At 40.7% G+C, this 23,049-nt stretch overlaps 1 protein-coding gene across 1 annotated transcript in view; it reads left to right on the forward strand.

Moving 5' to 3' along the window:
- The first annotated feature begins 261 nt into the window (after positions 1–261).
- The window catches only part of LOC124125525 (multiple epidermal growth factor-like domains protein 10), a 41,586-nt gene continuing 18,798 nt past the window's right edge, over positions 262–23,049 (forward strand). The window contains exons 1-3 of the mRNA XM_048395645.1: positions 262–339; positions 15,120–15,167; positions 15,534–15,818. Coding sequence (XP_048251602.1) covers positions 15,134–15,167; positions 15,534–15,818 — 319 coding nt within the window. The 5' untranslated portion in view covers positions 262–339; positions 15,120–15,133. The remainder of the gene's footprint in view (positions 340–15,119; positions 15,168–15,533; positions 15,819–23,049) is intronic.

Genomic DNA, 23,049 nt, shown 5'->3' on the forward strand with positions numbered 1-23,049 from the left:
TAAAGGGATATGACTTGGATTCAGTATTATATGGAAATGCCATAACATCTACTGATACTAACCTTGGTATTGTACAATCTGTCCATTTGTTCATTGCAAAATCTTAAAGAATTAAAAATTGATTATGTCTTCTTTACGATTACATCAATCAAATAGTTGTTTGTATGTGTGATATGCTGGTGTGCTGTTTGTTATCACCAACCTGTAGTGTAGTGTAGACGCTTATCAGTTTCTTATCGAGAAGCTGGAGAGAGTCATACATAACACTCGCACATCAGAGCTGTGTCCGCCACCTTGTCGGACGTGAACTGAGTGTTGATGGTATTTATTTGCGTGAAGGTGAGTGAGACAACCTTTATTACGACAAAAACCTACACTGTACAGGGAAATAAGGAGTGTCTGCCCGAGATGAGTTAACTGTAAATGTTATAGAAGACTGTTATCGTATTTCTTAGTCAGATCAGTTTGTCTTGGGCCAGCGACATTTTTCACATGCATACACATGATTGTGTATTTGATTAGCGGGATCTTATATAAATACAATCATGAGGTTCACGTCATCGAACATCAATACTGATACTGGTAATGCCTCTTGATGTACTGCCGATCACTCATACAATTTTCATAAAAAAGCATGTTGCTAACGCTGGCAGCAAAACTGTGATGGCATTCACTATCCTGGACTGTGATGGCATTCACCTTCCTGAATTGTTATGACATTCACTATCCTGGGCTGTGATGACATTCAGTATCCTGAATTGTGAATGCATTCATTGCCGGTATTTACTATCTTGAATTGAGATTCCTGGACTGTGTTGACATTCACTATCCTGCATTGTGAATGCATTCACTATTATGAACAGTGTTTGCATTCACTATCCTGAATAGTGATGGCATTCACTATCCTGGACTGTGATGGCATTCACTAACATGAACTGTGAGGAAATTCACTATCCTGAACTGTGATGATATTCACTATCACGAACTGTGTAAAACATTAACTATGCTGGACTGTGATGGCCTTCACTATCCTAAATTGTCATGATATTCACTATCATGAATTGTGATGACTTTAACTTTCCTGAACTGTGATGGCATTCACTATCCTGGACTGTGATGATATTCACTAACATGAATTGTGATGGCATTCACTATCCTGGACTGTGTTGGCATTCACCATGATGAACTGTGATGGCATTCACTATCCTGAATTATGATGTTAATGACTATCATGAACTGTGTTGCATTCACTATCATGAACTATGATGACATTCACTATCATGAATTGGGTTGGCATTCACTTTCCTGGACTGTGATGACATTCACTATCCCAATTTTTTATGCCAAGCATTAACTATCCTGGACAGTGATGGTATTCATTGTGAAGAGTTGTGATGGAATTCACTATCCTCAATTGTGATGACATTCACTATCCTGAAATGTGATGGCATTCACTAACATGAACTATGAGGACATTCACTATCCTGAACTGTGATGATATTCACTTTCCTGGACTGTGTAAAACATTCACTATGCTCGACTGTGATGGCCTTCACTATCCTACATTGTCATGATATTCACTATCATGAAGTTTGATTTCATTCACTATCATGAACTGGCATTCACTAACATGGACTGTGTTGGCATTCACTATCATGAACTGTGATGGTATTCACTATCCTGAATTGTGATGATATTCATAATCATGAACTATGTTGGCATTTACTAACATGGACTGTGTTGGCATTCACTATCATGAACTGTGATGGTATTCACTATCCTGAATTGTGATGATATTCATAATCATGAACTATGTTGGCATTTACTAACATGGACTGTGTTGGCATTCACTATCATGAACTGTGATGGTATTCACTATCCTGAATTGTGATGATATTCATAATCATGAACTATGTTGGCATTTACTAACATGAATTGTGTTGGCATTCAATATCATTAACTGTGTTGACATATACTAACATGAATTGTGTTTGCATTCACTATCATGAATTGTGATGGCGTTCACTATCCTGGACAATGCTGGCATTCACTATCCTGGACTGTGATGGCATTCACTATATTAAATTGTCATGATATTCACTATCATGAATTGTGATGTCTTTTACTTTCCTGGACTGTGATGTCTTTAACTTTCCTGAACTGTGATGGCATTCACTATCCTGGACTGTGATGATATTCACTAACATGAATTGTGATGGCATTCACTATCCTGGACTGTGTTGGCATTCACCATGATGAACTGTGATGGCATTCACTATCCTGAATTATGATGTTAATGACTATCATGAACTGTGTTGCATTCACTATCATGAACTATGATGACATTCACTATCATGAACTGTGTTGGCATTCACCATGATGAACTATGATGACATTCACTATCATGAACTGTGTTGGCATTCACCATGATGAACTGTGATGGCATTCACTATCCTGAATTATGATGTTAATGACTATCATGAACTGTGTTGCATTCACTATCATGAACTATGATGACATTCACTATCATGAACTGTGTTGGCATTCAGAATCATGAAGTGTGATGGCATTCAATATCCTGACTTATGGCAGCAATGACTATCATGAACTGTGTTGCATTCACCATCATGAATTTTGATGGCATTCACTATCATGAGCTGTGTTCTCATTCATTGTCAAGAATTGTGATGGCATTTACTATCCTGGACTGTGATGACATTTAGTATCCAAACTTGTGATGGCATTCACTATCCTGAATTGTGATGACATTCACTATGTTTAATTGTGATGACATTCACTATTCTGAGTTGTGATGGCATTCACTATCCTGAATTGTGATGACATTCACTATGTTTAATTGTGATGACATTCACTATTCTGAGTTGTGATGGCATTCACTATCCTGAATTGTGATGACACTAACTATCCTGGACTGTGATGGCATTCACTATCCTGAATTGTGATGACATTCCAATGCTGAATTGTGATGGCATTCACTATCCTGGGCTGTGATGGCATTCACTATCCTGAATTGTGATGACATTCACTATCCTGAATTCTGATGACATTCACTATCCTGAACTGTGATGGCATTCACTATCCTGAATTGTGATGACATTCCAATGCTGAATTGTGATGGCATTCACTATCCTGGGCCGTGATGGCATTCACTATCCTGAATTGTGATGACATTCACTATCCTGAATTGTGATGACATTCACTATCCTGAGTTGTGATGGCATTCACTATCCTGAATTGTGATGACATTCACTATCCTGGTCTGTGATGGCATTCACTATCCTGAATTGTAATGATATTCATTCTCCTGGGCTGTGATGGCATTCACTATCCTGAATTGTGATGACATTCACTATCCTGAATTGTGATGACATTCACTATCCCGAATTGTGATGACATTCACTATCCTGGACTTTGATGGCATTCACTATCCTGAATTGTGATGACATTCACTATACTGGACTGTGATGGCATTCACTATCCTGAATTGTGATGACATTCACTATACTGGACTGTGATGGCATTCACTATCCTGAATTGTGATGACATTCACTATACTGGACTCTGATGGCATTCACTATCCTGAATGGTGATGACATTCACTATCCTGGTCTGTGATGGCATTCGCTATCTTGAATTGTGATGACATTCAGTATCCTGGACTATGATGGCATTCACTATCCTGAATTGTGATGACATTCACTATCCTGGACTTTAAAGGCATTCACTATCCTGAATTTTGATGACATTCACTATCCTGGACTTTGATGACATTCACTATCCTGGACTGTGATGGCGTTCACTATCATTAACTGTGATGGCGTTCACTATCATTAACTGTGATGGCATTCACTATCATTAACTGTGATGTCATTCACTATTATTAACTGTGATGACATTCACTATCATTAACTGTGATGACATGCACTATCATTAACTGTGATGACAATAACTATCATTAACTTTGATTGCATTCACTATCATTAACTGTGATGGCATTCACTATCATTAACTGTTATGACATTCACTATCATTAACTGTGATGGCATTCACTATCATTAACTGTGATGGCATTCACTATCATTAACTGTGATGGCATTCACTATCATTAACTGTGATGACATTCACTATCATTAACTGTGATGACATTCACTGTCATTAACTGTGATGGCATTCACTATCATTAACTGTGATGGCATTCACTTTCATTAAATGTGATGACATTCACTTATCATTCACTATGATGACATTCACTATCATTAACTGTGATGACATTCACTATCATTAAATGCGATGACATCCACTATCATTTACTGTGATGACATTCACTATCATTAACCGTGATGGCATTCACTATCCGAATTGTGATGACATTCACTATCCTGGTCTGTGATGGCATTCACTATCCTGAATTGTGATGACATTCACTCTCCTGGACTGTGATGGCATTCACCATCTTGAATTGTGATGACATTCGCTATCCTGGACTGTGATGGCATTCACTATCCTGAATTGTGATGGCATTCACTATCCTGGACTTTGATGACATTCACTATCCTGAACTGTGATGACATTCACTATCCTGGACTTTGATGGCATTCACTATCCTGAATTGTGATGACATTCACTATCCTGGACTGTGATGGCGTTCACTATCATTAACTGTGATGGCATTCACTATCATTAACTGTGTTGACATTCACTATCATTAACTGTGATGGCATCACTATCATTAACTGTGATGGCATTCACTATCATTAACTGTGATGACATTCACTATGCTGAATTGGGATTGGGGTGTCCTCCCGCTGAAAGCTTACTCGACTTATTGCATATAGTAAGCTTCATTGAGTCCTAATTGACTACGCACAATACAAATTTGACTCAGCAGTACTAACAGTAGGTCAAAGGAACGATTAAAATTGAAATTAACAGAAACACTCAACCCAACAAGGTGGCTATCGTACGTGACATTCAAAGGTTACTAGTATTCGATCTATTTACACAGTCACCCTTCGAAGTCACTCAGATATTACATGGACAGCTGGACCCATCTATCTGATACATGGTGTTCTGATTCTTGGCTTGGTGCATCCGTCCCAGGCTGTGGCTCAGCTTGACTGACATCCGAGCTCTCTCTCCTGTTGACTCTCTCTGGAGAAGGACGGAATGCGTCAAGGACAGCTTCAGTGACTCCTGTGAGTGCCTGTGGTGCATTTCCAGAGTTGGCTTAGCAATCGACAGGCATTCACCTCAGTTATAACAACATTTGTAAAACTGGTCAACTTGTACTTGTGTAACATACGAGAAAAGTTCATCAATCTTCTTGATTCCCATTTGCATGCAGTGGGTGGTCCTTCCTGTACGATAATTCACAACAAATTTTGTTGGTGACAATATGGGTCATAACCAGAAGAATCTAGACTTCGAACAAACTAATTCCGGATCCTGACTCAACTGAGGGCCACAACTGTGGCAAATAGTAATGCAGTTGTAGCCTGCAGATTATCTCCAACTGTTGTCACTGTTGTGACCGATTTCCTTATTTGTGAGCAGAACACAAGCGAATCTGAAACCTTTTAATATGAAACCAACCTTGCATCATTTGGGGCGGAGTGCGGGCAATGCTCGTAACTGGCACCATTTGTGTTTTTATACATAATGTCCATAGTCAGTAAAGATTTACTGAGATACACTAAAGATGTCTCCAAACGATAATGCACTGCACAATAGCATTGCCCCTTTTATATGGTTCCACGTGATGTGTAGAGATTATCCCGCCAATGTGTTTTCAGGTGGCAAATATCATGTATTATGAATAAACAATGTAATAAGTGAGATGAAATGGGGTAAAAAGTCGCGTTCAAGATTATTGCACTCATATAGCTTGTACTAGTCCTGAATAATGCCGATTTTATAGTGCTAGCCCACTGTGTTACCATTGGACGAAAGGGACCCTTCAACCGTTACCTAAACATATTGCCGCTCCGTGCCGTCATGGTCAGTTAAGCCATGCCTCTGCAACTCGCCTGGTCATCGGAGTTTCTCTAAGTCAATGAGTGAGGGGTCTGACGACTGTTCCACCTAGCTTTCTCCATGAGCAATCATATACCAGCACACACACATACAGGGATGAACACAACACAAGGTTTGATACTCAATTTAGTTTACTAAGTTTCAGTCCAACCCTAAACAAGACAGGGTAGGCTGTTCACAGAGCAGGTAAACATCTGCAAAGCTCGCACTACTCTCCGGATGTTAAAAGTATCTTTTTTAAATTGTTCGAGTCTGACCTGTCTTTGTCACATGTCTTGACACATAAATTAAATACCATATATCATATCAGATCATGAACTCATGTTTGTGTCGTGGTTGAAAAATACTGTGAACTCTTGACCAATTAATCACTGTGTTTTGTTTCTACTGATCAAATGTGTTCTGTCTGCATGTTAAAAATATGGCAATTCACAATTAACTTTAAACTGTAACAAGGAAATGATACAAAACTATTGTATTGAGCTATATCTCTATCATTACCAGCGTTAACATTTATACAAGAACATGGTACTGATTAAGGAATGACACGTCATCATCACATATTTACATTCACATTTAGGTACTGAATACATACTCTTAGAAAATGGAGGGGATCATGAGATGAATATGTTAAAAACAAGTGTTGACGACAAAAGACCTATACAAGATCGTTAATGTCTTATACAGTTGTGATTACTTGATTACATTCATTGTTTTTGTATAAACGAGCTATTCGTAGTCGGCAACGAGTGGAACGTCTATCGGCTAGTGACATGCTGGAGGGTTTAGATCTTTGTTGTATTATTTGATGATGATGTGTTTGAAATGGAGTGTGTATGCTAAGTGTTGGTCTAGTATTAGGTCTAGGAATTTTGTTTGTGTGCATTAGTTGATTTCAATGTTATTTTGTGATGAGGATAGGGAGTAGTTTTTCATGTAAGGTGTGTTGAAGAGTATGGCTACTGGAATGGGCTCCGTGGATGTCATGTTCAATTGGATCTAGAGTGGTTCTGTTTATCACGAACCTGCTCTGGTCTGCACGTACGAAATTATATGATTGTGTCAATGTGGTGTTCAAGGCCCCCTTTAATTATTGTGTCCATGATTTTGCAAATATTAGATGTGAGTGATATGGGTCGATATGAGTCTGGGTGATGCATTTTTTTAATTGGGATTACAAGTTCTTGTTTCCGTGTGGTAGGCAATTGTGCGGTGTCTCAAATTGTGTTTAGGAGTTTGAATAGAAGTATTTTGCCGTTTATGTTGATAAGTTATGTTGTCTGACCAAGGTGACGTGGTTTTGCTTTTGTGAGTATGTGTCAGCTGTTGAATTGTTAGGGGCGCGTTGTAGGGTATATGGGCTTTGGATAGTTGTTGATGTTAGCTGGTGTTGTGAGTATTGTCTGTTGGCGTGAAGGTTGATGATTTGTGGTACTGCTTATATGTTGATAGTGTGGTGCTAATGTTTGTGCTTTTATTTTGTTATCTGGGTGGTTGTCACTTTTATGGATGTTTGGTGAATTTTGGGTACCGTTTATTGCCTTTAGTTTGCTCTACATGGCATTTGAACTGTTTCTTTGTTAAATGAATTTCTAAGTTTGACGCATCAGTGACAAACATATCCGTTGCAATAGTCTATTTTGACTTGTGCCATATGTTTCCCACTATTTTAGGTGCCTTTGCATGTGTTTGTGGCAGGTGCCACCGGTGGGGCAGGATACGTTTGCCTTTTCGCGAACAGCTGGTATCATCACGATTGTATAGTGATTCATAAGCACATGCTCATGATAGAGTCGGAATCGTACAATCGACTCTGCTATTGGCAAACATTCTTCTTATGAATGTGGAACGGGTTATTGTTTATTAAGTCATATCATTATTATTGTTATTATTCTGACGAAATGTACCCCCGAAAGATGTGGCATTAAATTTGAAAAGCTGCATGCTTAGAGTACACAGAAATAAACATACATTTCACCTTTCATATACATTCCAATAATTACAGAAAATGAAATGAACGCTTCCTATTTATCCGTGGTACTCGCCGCCAGTGATATTGTTCAATGAGCCTGAATAATGTTGAAACATGGAAACGAGGCGGAATTGCGACAACGTTTATTAGCCTGTATAGTGACATTCACTGACATTCTGTGACCCATCGGCTAACATGACTGTTCAAAGTGTCCCTTTGACAAGGCAATAAGCATATGCATAGATTGAAATTAATATATATACGAATAAAGTTCTTGGAATATTTACAATCCTTTCTTACAAAGTGTACATACACGTGTACATTTGACATTAACCTCTTTAACTGCAACATAACTCAGTAACCTTTCATTTCATATTTCTAAAAGGAGTTGAAAGGTTAACAAAGTTAACAAAGTGAACATACTAAATCCAAGCAATGTCCTTTTTTATCCTTCATAAATACATCTGCATGTTCTTGGTCTAAACATCGAAATCTATAAATCTTGTACTTGTAAAACGAAACATAAACTTTGGAAATGAAATCGAAGTCTGGAAAAAAAAGCAACATTCGACCTATCACAAACACAGAAAGCAAAATCTAAACAAATCAATGAAACAATAACAAAATTAAAACAAATAAATTGATTCTGGCAATTAGCAACCATTGTTGGTAAAATGCAGAAGGTGAAATTCAACATGTCAACTGCTCTCTGAAATAAATGTATTTACAAAACGTCCTTATAATTATGTACTCATTGATTAAGTAAACACACGCTTACATCAATATTGTTATGAAACTAACCCAACCCGGACGTAACCCAATTGATACCAAGAGTGAGGTTAAGTATGGATAAAAATAAGAATTATCTGTCTTGAAAAATCTTCACTCAACAAGGCGGGGAGACACATTGCGACTGTATTACGTGACAATCACATCGATCGATAAAACTCAGTCACAGGCTTGTTCATAAAACGACTGGACTCTTCCTGCCAATGGTAGTATTATGACGTTCGAGGTTATACAGGTTAGGATTGATTAACAGTACCCCCCGCGTCTGTCTAGTTTCTAAAAAACCTCAACACTAACATATATATTGACAGAAGGATGAAAAATATAAAATGGGATACCTCACTTTTCATATTGAACGCCATATAATAATCATCAAGGAGACATTATGATTACGAATTTCCTCTGTCTCAATGTTGCTTTTAAACATGTTATATTTTGTCTATGTCAATGTTTGTCCGATTGTGTAACATTTGGTGACTGATTGCAGTTAATTTGACAAAAACAAAACAAAATACAAAATCATTTGTAGACTAAGCATGCTGTGGTTACATTGTATCACTCCTCGATTGGAGATACATAGTTCACTACTGTTTCCGACCAGTCAACAACAACCGGTCGCACGAGGTGAGTGTATGTGTTATCGTCAACACCTGACTCCTCTGACGTAGCAGCATCACTGTCTGCACTATCGCAGTCTGGTGCAAAGCAGTCTGCCAGAACAGGCATGACAGGGACAGCTCCAGTTACTGATTCGTCTCCTCTTATCCCTGGCAGCTCGATGTTGACGATGTCAACATCTTCGTCTCTGATTTCACAGTAGTCCGGGGGTACCTGGTCCTCATGACTTGGTGCTTCATGTGGTATAATTCCCTGTATTGTGTGCTGTCTGTGAATATAAAAAAAGTGCATAAGTCAAGCTTTATGGTGGCATCATGTTAATAATCCAGTCTGCACAACCTATCATGATCGGCGTCCCTCATCATTCCAGGCTAGTGAATGTCTAGAATTCCGCCAAGTCACCGAGCCTGATAAGCATTGGTTACTTGGGATCTAGATCTCTTCTAAACCATAATTCCCACAGGACAAGTGCATAAGTACATACTTTTATGGTACAAGTGGCATGGTTATGTGTTAAGAAACCAGTTGAAAATGCATGAATGTGTTAAACCATGCACATATCTAATTTAATTAAAGTAGTGGTTGATTATATATATTTACTGTACTCACTTAAAAGTTCTTAAATGTTTGCAGTAGATGGGTGATAAGGCCAGCAGGATGATTACTACAAAAAGTGAAAAGGCTGCTGATAGTCCAATCTTCAGGTCAACAATGCTGGTGTCACTATCACCTGAAATGCGTTATAAAATGATAGGTAGAAGCTTATTCAATAAGGGCAGTTTTCAAATAGACATCAAAGGACACATGATATGGGAACACCATCTAAACCCTCGAACTTCTCATAGCAAAATATGGACAAAGTAAATATACTGAACAACAAAAGTTCATGTGACATTGAATAAAATTAAATGTTTTACCTGATCTGAAACAATTTCGGTTTGCAACAGATAAAAGACTCCTGTAAGTATTCAAATGGTTTAATTTGCCATAATGCATCCGAAAATGCGTGATTTCATAAAAAAACATGAACATGCCAAAATGCCAATTTACAAATCAATAGCGTGTGTGTCCCCTCTGGTTGCACGCAACACATCTTCATCTCATGGAATGGACAAGGCGTCCATGCTGGAGCATGATTCGAAGTTCCTGGAGTGTCTGTGGAACACGTGGTTGACGTTGAAGGTGCCGATCCATCTCATCCAAGATGTGATCGATTGGTGAGAGATCAGGGGAGCGAGCCGGCCAGGGAATGACATTCACGTTGTTTTGTTTAAGAGAGAATCCTGAACAAGTCGAGCAATATGTGGCTGGGCTATGTCATGTTGAAAGGTGATGCCTAGGCCATGACGACGCAAAAACGGTAGAACAACAGGGCCGATGATCTCTTCGCGGTAGCGCTGTCCATTGAGATTTCCCTCTACCACATTCAAACGGGTCCTCTGTCTTGCTGTAATCCTACCCCATACCATAACGCTGCCGCTCCCGAACCGATCTTCTTCCATGACACAACGTTTGACGTAACGTTCACCTCGACGTCGGTCCACTCGAATCCGTCCATCGCTGTGGCTGAGGTGGAAACAAGACTCGATCAGTGAATAGAACTTGTGCCCAATGCATGGCCGTCCAGCGTAGACGCTGTCTGCACCACTGTTGACGTGTTTGACGGTGGTTTTCTGTCAAAATTGGATGTCTAGTGGGTCTTCTGGTGACAATCCCTGCACATCTGAGGCGACGACGTACGGGTTGTGAAGATATTCGTCGAAGGCCAGGGATGGTTCTTGCAGGCACTGTTGCTGGCTGGAATCGATTTCGTAGGTGTGTTGTTCGAATCCAGTTGTCTTGTCGATTATTGGTTACTCGTGGCCTGCCACTCTGAGGATGGTATCTGACTGCATTCTTCTGTTGCCAACGTTGCCATAAACACCAAATGGTGTTTCTGTGGACGTTAAATTGTCTTGCAACATCACGTTGACCCGATCCTGCTTCAAGCATACCAATGGTTCGCCAACGCTCATTTTCGGACAGGCATGGCATTTCATAATGTTGAGTAATTGCGTAATTTTGTTGTTTATCTGAGTGATTGTTGTCAGCACGGTGCTAAACAATGCATATGTAATCCCGTTAACGCACATGTTTTTATACCCATTCTTGGGTAGTGAAATGCATGGGGCCTGCATGAAAGTCAACTTTTGCATGGAATGCATGCTTTTCTGTAGCAGTTGCGTTTTTGACACTTGATTCCATACATGTACTATAATATTGAAAACAACCTTTACTTGTTTGAAAAATACACTAAAATATTGGTACTCACTGGTACTTTTGTTGTTGAGTATAATATAACACATTCAACTGAACTGATTCAACGAGGAAGAATAATAGAGTTATAATTACCTTGGTTGCAATGTTCCGCTTTCCGGCATTCCGCTATAGAACAGTTGAACGTGCAGGTAGAATCACACTTCAGTTCAGTCAGGTGGCAGCCTTTGGTGCAGGTACCAATCTTCTGATCACAGACACCATCAAGACACACTTCACACGTGTGCTGGCAGAGTCCACCATAGAAGCCACGTGTACATCCGTCTGTACACTTCCCGTTGTCCGAGTGGCACATGTTGTGAAGGCAGTTGACAGGGCAAGGTTTACATTCTCTACTGAAATGTCCAGGTACACAACCATCTACACAGTCACCTGTAGACTTGCATCGTTTATTGGCGCAAATAGGACTGCATGGAGAAGAGCACTGTTGACCATGCCAACCCTCTTTACACCCGTGGATACAATCCCCACTAGCTCTGTGGCAGTTAGGTAAACCAGCATGTGGTGCCTGTAGAGGCTTGCTGGTAGAAACGTTGGGGTCTGGTCCACAATTTTCATTGCACTTCTCCTCGCAGAAAGTCCCATAGAATCCAGGAAGACAGTCCTCTGCGCATCTATGTTCACAGAATCCCAGGCAATGATCACAGGAATAATCACAGTTTGGACCGAAATATCCTGGATGGCACTCCTTGCACAATCCTGTCATCCTGTTGCAGGACTTACATCTACTTGAACACGTCTTACAGCCAGTCCCGTAGTAGGAGTCTACACATCCAGACACACAGGAGGAGCCCAGCTGACAATATCCTCCATCACAACTACCTGGACATGCTACACAGGTACCCCCTGGACTGTCACAGCGTATGCTGCACCCAGGACCTTGATATCCAGGGACACAACCCTCAGTGCAAGCACCAATGCCGGAGATTGACAACTGACATGAGTGATTTCTGCAGTTCCTGCTGCATTCTGAACTGCAGATCTGATCAAAATACCCAGGGTCACAGCCTGTGAGGCAATGCCCTGTACTTCTGTCACAGTCTGAACAGTGCTGGTTATACTTGCACTGGTCGCCTGAAATTGAAAAGACTTCAATATTTGATAATTGATACTATGGCTTCAGTACCCTGTAATAAGAGCATATGTCACATTAACAGCATACACTAACTTCTTATTCATTAAGGCAACGATATGTCGTCAGCAGACCACATTTAAGAATATGCAAGCAGTTACTTTGTTACATCAGGCTTTATTTTAAGACAAATTCTGTACATGATCCACTGACTGAAATCAGTTTATGGGACAACTTTACTTATAAGAGAATGCGAGAAAAGAAGACAAAATACTAGTATATGAGACAATTTGAAGCTAGAACTCTTACCTTTCGAAGAAATTATCAGATACGTCATACATATGAACTTCAACAGTGTCATGATGTGTTCTGTAAGCTCAACACAACAGGAATACGTACAGTTGTGTGTTAGTGGAAGCTGTGCCACACTGTCCGGTTTTCAGCTGGGTTTGTGTGTGTGTGTAAAGTTGGTTTGTCCTTATTAGCCGCCTATGACTCACTCTCTTTTAAAAAGTTTCTTTTTCCTCATTAGCCGGAAAAAATGAATTGTGCAGGGTTATGATAACCACAACCACGTGATATGTTTCCTTTATGAGTAAACATATTATGCTCCATACACTAGGATGATTTTATATCTATTTCAAATATTAACCTACACACTGAATAGAAAACTTATCGTATTTGAATTTAGTAGTGAGGATTTGCACAATCCCTCTAAAAAGAACAAAATGAACAATAAAGATAATGGATGACATCGCTCATATTGTGTATCAATCCATGAGATAGGTGAAATGCTCTTCAATGTGAAAACCTCCACAAAAAAATCTCTGAATAATATAACATCTGAAAAAAGAGAATATGTCTGTGCTTTGTATTTCCATGAACTATATACTATTACCTTTTATCATATAATGGGTAGGTTTCTCGGCAGGATAAAGCCAGCGGATAAAAACGATATCTGTTGGGGTCATATGCGGATAGAGATGCAAATATCAAAGGTCAAGTAGGGACTACTCTCACTGTTTATAAGCAAACATGGCCTCGCCCTCGTCATTCGGCGATGGAGTCAGAATTAACGATCGTGAATCTGGATAAACTACAGGGATAATTGCTATCATTATCAAAAGAACAGTCTAATATACTGAAAATCAGTGTCTCGCTGTGACGTAGCTAAGGGATTTTATAAGTTTTGGCAACTTTGGAGATATAAATTTCGAAACATTTGCGACGGCACGAGGCCTAGCCAAGTGGGATCAGTAGCCATATCTATGCTTGTAGAGTACTAGACCCCTGCGGCTTGAAACCTTCTCCACATATTAAAATAGTTGGATTTGGCCGAAATATGTTTGAATTGTTACCTTGTTTAGTTTTGTCGCTGTGTGTACATCTGACTACACTTCTTAACGTTATGACAGGACAGACCGACTGTCAACAACGTTTGACCGTGGCCGTGACGTCTCATAGACTAGGGTTAGAGTAGCTTCCCTTTGACAAAGGGCAGTTACTCTAGCGGACAGACCGATGGATTGCCGCGAAAGGAAATTAAAAACAATTGTTGTTTTGCGTTTATGTTGCTTCGCCACTGTATAAAAAATAGATTTCAGTTGGAACTATTTTGGCTACTGTCACTGTCCGACTGACACATCACTTACCCTATGACGTAATAAATATTAATGCGCGCATTCCAGGAAAACTCGCAATGTTTCGGTAATGTTTGTGAAAGAGTGAAAGCGATTTTGATGTACAGAATTAAAGAATGACATTATATGATAAAAAGGTTATCAGGCTTGTGTAGTTGGGGATGGTAAATATCCTGTATTAGGAATAAACACTATGTATTTAGCTCGCCAAGGCTCGCTAAATACTATGTTTATTTCTAATGCAGGATATTTACCATCCCCAAACACACTCGCGTGATAACCTCTATTGATACTTGTGTCACATTTAATTAATTTTGACACATTGGTGTATTCTTTACAATACGATGGTTTAAAGAAGACTATGTATATGAACCTATTTACATTGAGTGATCGGTTAGTCCCCAGTCTGTCCTCATTGGACATTTTGGTTTGAAATAAGGCTGGAAACCTCGTTGCATGTCCGCTGATAAAACCAGTCTCAGTGGTGCTTATGAAAGCCGTGTACTATTTATTTTCTTATCATTTCTATGTTAATCATGCCTTCTGAAGGTTGGAAAGAATATGTGTCCAGTATTTATTTTAATCCCAATATTGGTATCTTGAAAATGTCTTTTGGTATTTCAAATATGCATAGTAAAAGGCATTCCTTCCGTTTCAGGTATTGGTTCAACGATGATGCGACTCTTCCAACTTGTGCTGCCATTCTGTGAGTAACCTGTGTAAAATGATAACTGGAAATGAAAACAAATGATATATACACGCATAATAAATTGGCACCTCTTTCTATACCAATTAAACAACAGACACTATTGATGAACAAACTGAATAAGGATTGATCTGAAAGTAGTACCACTAGGTAAAAAGAATTTAGATGCTTAAGAAGCTTTTATGATAAGAAGAGTAAATTTTGGTCAGTGGATTGGAAAAAAACCCCGTAGTTTGCAAATTTAGATGTTAAAGCCAGAAGCTTTAGTGATAAGAACAGTAAACGATTCACATAACAATGGATTATCCAGATGTTGATATTCATGAAGATGATCTGCTAGGATTATCATTTGATGCTCTATTTCAGTCGTGGCTGTCCAGGGCTACACAGCATGTAATTGGGGCTTATATGGCGAGCACTGCAACCTAACATGCCCCCAGAACTGTGCCCGTCTTTCTCCGCTTGATGTTCCCTACTGTAACACGGACACGGGGAAGTGTTCTGAGGGATGCCAGCGTGGTTGGCATGGTGATCTGTGTAATCAAGACTGCAGCCGGAACTGTCTAGAACAGAGATGCAACCATCAAACTGGGCACTGTACACTTGGCTGCAGTGGAACTAACACAGGCTTTTTTTGTGATGATACTGGAGGTAAGATTATTCAAAAGATTTCGCCTGATGTGGCACAGTTTGGACAATTCAGCTTTCCGAATTTATCCTGAACTGAATTGAAGCTTAAAATCTCATCAACACTCTGAGGTCTACACTTCCAGAATAATAAGAATTGAGCTTTATGTTAATGAAATGGTACACAATAGTTAAATAAACTATTTTTGTTTAAACTGTGATGTTGATAATCAGAACACTAAGGGTCATTCGTAAAAAGGAATTTTAAAACTTATCTCACACTATGCATATCTCTTTCTTCTTTCGATTCTGACGGGGCGGTCGGGTACCTCTAGTGGCTCAAGCATCACGCCGAGGACCTGGGTTCGATTCCCGACATGGGTACAATGTGTGAAGCCCATTTCTGGTGCCACCCGCCGTGTTATTACTGGAATATTGCTAAAAGTGCCGTAAAATCAAACTCACACACTCACTCACTCGATTCTGGGTCAAAACGTATCTAAAATATAGGTTTCCAGCTTCTAAAGTTAATTAACCCTGTTATACCTCACATCGCAATGGTCACCTCCCAGATCTGGGTCATGCGCTATGCATGCTGGGTGACCTTCTTGCAATGAACACGTGTCTATCCGAGTCAGCTCATTCTCTTTCAAATCGCAATGCAGGGATGACGTGTTGTTATTACAGGAATCCATTTTGGGTTTTTCTTTTTCGCTTGCAAGCGATCTTCATATTTTTGTCGTCTAATTGCCTGCAAATTTACTTATATCCCTGTTTGGGATAGTTATTCTTTATAAGGGACGAGCAGTCCACACGGAGACCTGTCTGCACTTTGAGCAGACGTGTTTTCTCTTGCAATGGAAGCACGTGGAGTCAAAGAAGGCACGTGTCCAACCCTCTGCAGGCAAGGTCATGCTCACAGTGTTTTGGGACCAGCACGGAGTAGCGATGATGGATTTCTTGGCAAAGGGAACCACAATTACAGGAGCTTATTATGCTTCACTGCTGCGGAAATTGCGGGACGCTATCAAGCTTAAGAGGCGTGGCATGCTGACCAAGGGTGTCCGTCTCCTGCAAGACATTGCTCCAGTACACAACTCTCATGTTGCCCAGACAGAAGCGCGGTCCTGTGGCTATGAAATCCTTCCACATCCTCCTTACTCTCCTGACCTTGCAACATCTGACTTCCACCTCTTTCCAACCATGAAGTCATTTTTGGAGGGAAAACGTTTCACAGATGATGAAACACTGATTTCTGAAGTCAAGTCCGGGTTTAAGAACTCCATAAAACGATGGGAGAAGTGTGTAACTCTTGGTGGTTCCTATGTGGAGAATGACTAATACCTATGCCAAGTTTCATTCCACTAGGTCCATCGGAAGTGGGTCAGGGGAAATCTTTAATGAACACCCCTCATAGTAGATGTCCTTCACCTAAAGATAGGAAGAGTTCTACTTCACCTACTCGTCGTACCGGCTCCCCATCGCCACCTCCGGTTCAACGCCCTTCCTCTGAATCACTCCCGCAACATCACAAGCTCCATCATCCCTACATCATGGATCCCTCGCGAGCTTTCTGCTATTCCAGCAGAACAGATTCATTCTCTGTTTCAGGCTGTAACAGCAGCATATCTTTCCCCAACCGGCACCTGCTGTACCAAATACGGTACCTCCATCTGCATCAACACCCACTACATCCCTTTCAGTGGATGACCCACCAGATTCAGAGTCATGAGACCACTATACCTCCCCAGCTTCCTCTTCTGGGAGCTTTGACATAGCAGATCCGATTGCTGTACTTATCTGGATAGCAGATAAGTTACAATTGTTAAAAAACACTTCAACGGAGGACACTTTATCATCATTTGTTATGCCTTCAGCCTCGTCGCCCAACATCACACTCCCTCTGAGACCAGTCCTACAGGATATGGCCACCCATTTAGACAAAGCATTTGGATCCTTTCACCATCTTCTTTATCGGCTTTAATCTCCAATCTTTGTATTGGCAGGTGCAGGGACTCATGGCTTGTCTACGATTGCTCTGGAACTAGATGGTGACATCGCAACATTAGCTCCTAAGCGACCGTACTCAGCTTCTTCAGTGGATGACAGAGGCCTCGTTCACCTTGACACCACTGTTGGAAGGACCCTCCCGTTGGTCTCCACTATTTTATCAGCAACTGAAGCACTTTCTGTCACTACTCTTCGTAGACGTGGTGTGTTACAACATTGCTTATTTTAAGATCAATTTAAGAACAGGCTGAACCAAATGCCATGGTCAACACCCTCCCTTTTTGCTGGGGGCATACAGAAGATCGTCCATGAAGTCCAAAGAGACACTTCCTTGAAAGTCACTGCTGACTTACTTCGTCTCCAGGGAAATCAACTGGAAGAACAAAGGAAAGACCGAAGACGACCAACCTTTACTCCCTCTCAACAAGACCTTAGAGAAGTTTTGAGTAATAGGTCTGCTTCTTTTCGTGGCTGTGGCCAAGCACGCCAACATCAGCGAGGAGGGAAATCAGGTGGACGCACCGTCCCCTTTTCAGGGACTAAAGGAAACACTTACTCTCCTAAGCCAGAGACACTAACCCTAGATATACATGACGGGTACTTACACGTCCCTATCTTGGCAGAGCACCGCCATTTTCTTTGGTTTGTGTTCCTAGGCCAACACTACCAATGGCGAGTGCTCCCATTTGGTATTTCTTCGCCCCGTGGCTTTTTACTCGCCTCACAAAACCCTTCGTCTAGTTCCTAAACACTCGAGGCATCTTTGAAACGTACATCGACAACTGCATTTAAGCCAACAAGGATTCGAACACTGTACTACATCACCTTAATTTTTCCCAACGCCTACTTCATCAAATAGGTTGCATCTTCAGCACACAAAAAGTTCGAAACTATTCCAAAACAACGTCTCCAGTTCATCGGAGTCTGGGCAAAATGTTTGTACCCCACTATCGTTGGGAGAAAAGCCAATGCCTCGTTCCATTGGCACTCAAACAGCCACTTTCCTTATGTCAGTGGCAACAACTTCTCGGTCTCCCTCACCAAGAGAGGTCAACTTCAAATACGGCAAATCCAGTGTCAGGTCCTAATATCTCTTGCAAACCATCTACACCCACACCTAAAAATGGTGGTTAACTCCATCAAATGTCTGCGAAGGAGTCTCCTTGCAACCATTCACCCCGAATCTCCACCTGTTCTCCGGCGCCTCAACCGTGGGATGGGGAGCTCATTGCCAAGACCTACAAGTGGCAGGGTGGTGGTCACTAGAAGAAAGCCAGCTTCACATCAACGATCTAGAATTCAAAGCAGTGATTCTGGCAGTGTCTCATTGGTCAACACTCCTTCAGTCCTCCACACTAATGATTCAGTCAGACAACCTTCTTTAAACTTCGACTCACTCAACATTCAAGTTCGAGCAAGACACATATTCCCGGCATCATCAACTCCCTGTCCCAACCCGACAATTCATCTCCCATGGAATGGCGACTACATCACATGATTTTTCAGTGGATTTGCCAGTTATTTCCGTGCCTAGACGCTAGGCAACCTGCTTCAATACTCAGCCATCCCAGTTCGTATCTCCTATCCCAGACCCGCTAGCCTGGGACCACAATACGTTAGCAATCCCATGGGAAGGATCTTCTGCATCAACCACACTCTCATCTACGTCATCCGTCGCCAACAACCCTCAATCTATGAGTTTGGCGCATTTACAGAAATCATTGATTGCTAAGGGTTATTCTGAACGAGTGGCCAAGAACACACCTGCCACGGCATCCCCGCAACAAATTGCTGAATACCTTCACTTCATCATCTCGTAAACTAAAAGGTTCGAATCTAGCTACCTACTTAGCTGCGATCAATTCTGTCATCACAACTACAATTGGCACTAAGATTTCTACAATCAACGAATTACAATCATTGATCAGATCATACAAGTTGGCGGACCAAACATCACGTTTTCGACCACCAACTTGGGATCTAAACATCATACAAGCCCCTTGCGGAGAAAGATTTCGAACACATTTCTTTGAAGACAGTTTTCCTTCTGGCCATTGCAATGGCGGCTCGTGTGAGTGAAATTCACTCTTTAGATGTTAACAGAGTGCGTTTCGGATGAACTTCACATGGGAAAGTATTTTGGGGAATATCATGGGATTTCATCGCCAAAAATCAACTTCCTGTGTCCGGTACGTGCACTTCGACTCTATCTGGAAGCGGTGAAACCACTTCATGGATTACATAAGAGGTAATTCATCCCGCTCTCTGCGGCAGCTACTACGGAAGTATCCCGTACCACTATCTCGTTTTGGATACGCTCAGTGATCCTTCGAGCCTACACCTTCGCTGGCCTACATGTTCCAGTCGGATCTAATCCTCACGGAACCCGTGCTGTCGCTTCCACCATGGCTCTTCACAGTAATTGCTCCTTGCCCGTATTTATGGAGGGATGTTTTTGGAAATCCTATACCGTGTTCGCATCCCATTACCTCCGAGACATCTCAGTGACGGACGTTCAAGGCCTTCTCCAGTTTTGACCCTTGGTACTCGCACAACAGACCTCCAAGACACACCTGCGCAGATAGGGAGATGTAACAGCAGATTTTCATTACATTACATGCATCTCTATTTGTAATAAACATTTGTTTATTGGTGTTTATTGTATTCATTCGGGCTGAGTATCCGGTTGGAGGATATAAACACTCGTCTGTAGAGACCTTGGTCTTCAACTTGAAGTCATCATTAGACGCGGCTTATTTCGGTGTCCCGATCCCTTATTTCAAACACCTCTACTTTAGGTATGTGTGTTGAGAAACGGATGATGATCCTTTTGTGGATATTGTCGATCGTTTCCTCTTCTCGCTTTGTTCCCATTGATTCAATCACTGAGATGATTGAGGGTTTGATGAAGCAATAAAAGAGATGCTATCCGGGTCCAACCTATCGTCCTCTGGTGATGGGAATACCCTGTCTTGTAGATTCGACGACTGGATGCATACTCTCTCGAATATAAGTCATACTCGTTCGTTTTAGACACATGATTAACGTTTCCTTACGTTTGAACATGTTACACATATTGTACCCGACTAATTGTGTTTAAATTGTTCGCGTATCAGAATCTCTACATTCTTTGAGAGTGTTCTTCTTATCCCTCTACGACACTTAACTGTGTTACTGTAATAAGTATTGTACCACTGTTAAGTTCCAGCTTCCTGGTAAATATCCTACGGTTGTGATCTATAGACAAGGGAGTTGTGCCCTACCATCCAACTGTGGGATAAAATGCATAGTGTGAGATAGGATAAGTTTAAAATTTGAAAATTTGATTAAAATTGTGTATTTATATACTTATTCTATCTCACACGTTATATGCCCACCCGCCAATACCCACATCGCAATTCCATAGTCTATATGCTCTTGAAAGAGAATGAGTTGACTGGGATAGACATGTGATCAGTGCAAGAAGGTCAACCAGCATGCAGAGCGCATGACCCAGATCTTGGAGGTGACCGTGGCGAAGTGAGGTATGACAAGGTTTATTAACTTTAGAAGCTGGAAACCTTTATTTAAGATACGTTTCTACTCAAAACCAAAAGAAGAAAGAGAAATGCATAGTGTGAGATAGGATCAGTATATAAATGTACAATTTATAATATACTGAACAACATTGAAAACGCACCAGCAATAAATCTTGAAATATTACAAAAACAACTTGCGCAATAACTGATTTTGATTAGAACAGACACAGACGGATAATTAAGAAAGACGACAAAGGAAACAGGAATACCACACAGTAATTACAATAACGTCATCAGTGTAAGGAAGACACATGGGGTTAAAATGAAAAGTCAATATCTGGTATTTCCGCCATTGACAGCAACACAGACCATGCAACGTCTTCTCATTGATCGAATAAGTCTGCGAATAGTGTTCTTGGGGATAGCATCCCACTCTTGACGTCGTGTATCTTCAAGTTCTCTCAGGTTCTGTACTTGCGGATGACGTGAAAGGCGTTGACCCAGGTAATCCCATAGATGTTCAATTGGCGATAGATCAGGTGACAGGGCTGGCCATGGAAGCAGAGGCACATTATTGTTCGCTAGGTTCTGTGTTGAAACACATGTTGTGTGTGCTCTTGCATTATCTTGCTTGAAGGTGTGCATATCCTGGTGCTGATGAAAGAATGGGATGACGTGATTTGCCAATATGTTATTCCTGTGGTAAAGGGCATTAACTCTTCCACGACAAACATGGAGCTCTGTTCGATAGTTATGACTGATGCCGCCCCACGGTGTGGAGACGTCGACGTACGGTGTCAGCACTGATCAATTCCGCCGGCCTTGTACTGGTGCTGCAGTCCTGGTAGCCGGAAGTGTACGATCATGAAGATGCCGATGAACAATATGGCGATCCTGACGTGGTGTAGTTACACGACCTGTTGAATGATGTCATTGAAACCGTTGTGCAACGACTCTACTTGACGTACCAACTTGCCAAAGGCATGTTCATGTTCCTCTGCTGTTAATCTTGTGTCAGTACCCTTTACGTCTGCAGCAACAAGTGATATCGCTTTTAAAAGTCTGTCTTTTATAGCCCTATTCTGCATGCTTCCCGTGAAACAAAACACGTTTTCGATGATGCGCAGGCAATTTGTTGCATTTTGGCGATTTCGCTCACAAAAAATTTAGGAATGTGTTCTGTCGAGCTGTCCAGAACGTCGTATATTACTCATTCACTTATATATTTTCATATGACTTAGGCCCGGATAAAAATACATCCATTTTCATGGTGGTGGGTTTTCAATGTTGTTCAGTAGATAATTTTGAAATTGTGACCGGAAACTAAATACCGGTACATTTTAATTTCAACATATAACTTTCAACATTGTAACTATAGTGTCATGTCATCTAACTTTGCTAATAATATCCAACATAACTCTAAATAATCTCTGATATAGTTTAAAATGTGCAAAAATATAATAGTAAATTTCAGATTGGGTGTGCTTTCATTTTTCACAAACTGTGCTGAACCTAACTGTATCTGTGGTAACCACATTTTGTAAGAAAAGCCCCATGGGTCAAGGAATGAAGTTTTCCTTTAGTTTGTTATATGGGATAGTTGTGTACAAAGTAGAAAAATAAAAAGAATTCACAAAATGGAACTTGATTCTTTTCTGAGATTGCAAAAAGTCAAGCAAACCTTTAGAATTTTAAGAACCAAATTGGTATTAATACCACTTGTCTCA

The sequence above is a fragment of the Haliotis rufescens genome, unplaced genomic scaffold (genome assembly GCF_023055435.1).
Source record: "Haliotis rufescens isolate VD_foot unplaced genomic scaffold, xgHalRufe1.0.p SCAF_14, whole genome shotgun sequence".
NCBI classification, from domain to species: Eukaryota; Metazoa; Mollusca; class Gastropoda; order Lepetellida; family Haliotidae; genus Haliotis; species Haliotis rufescens.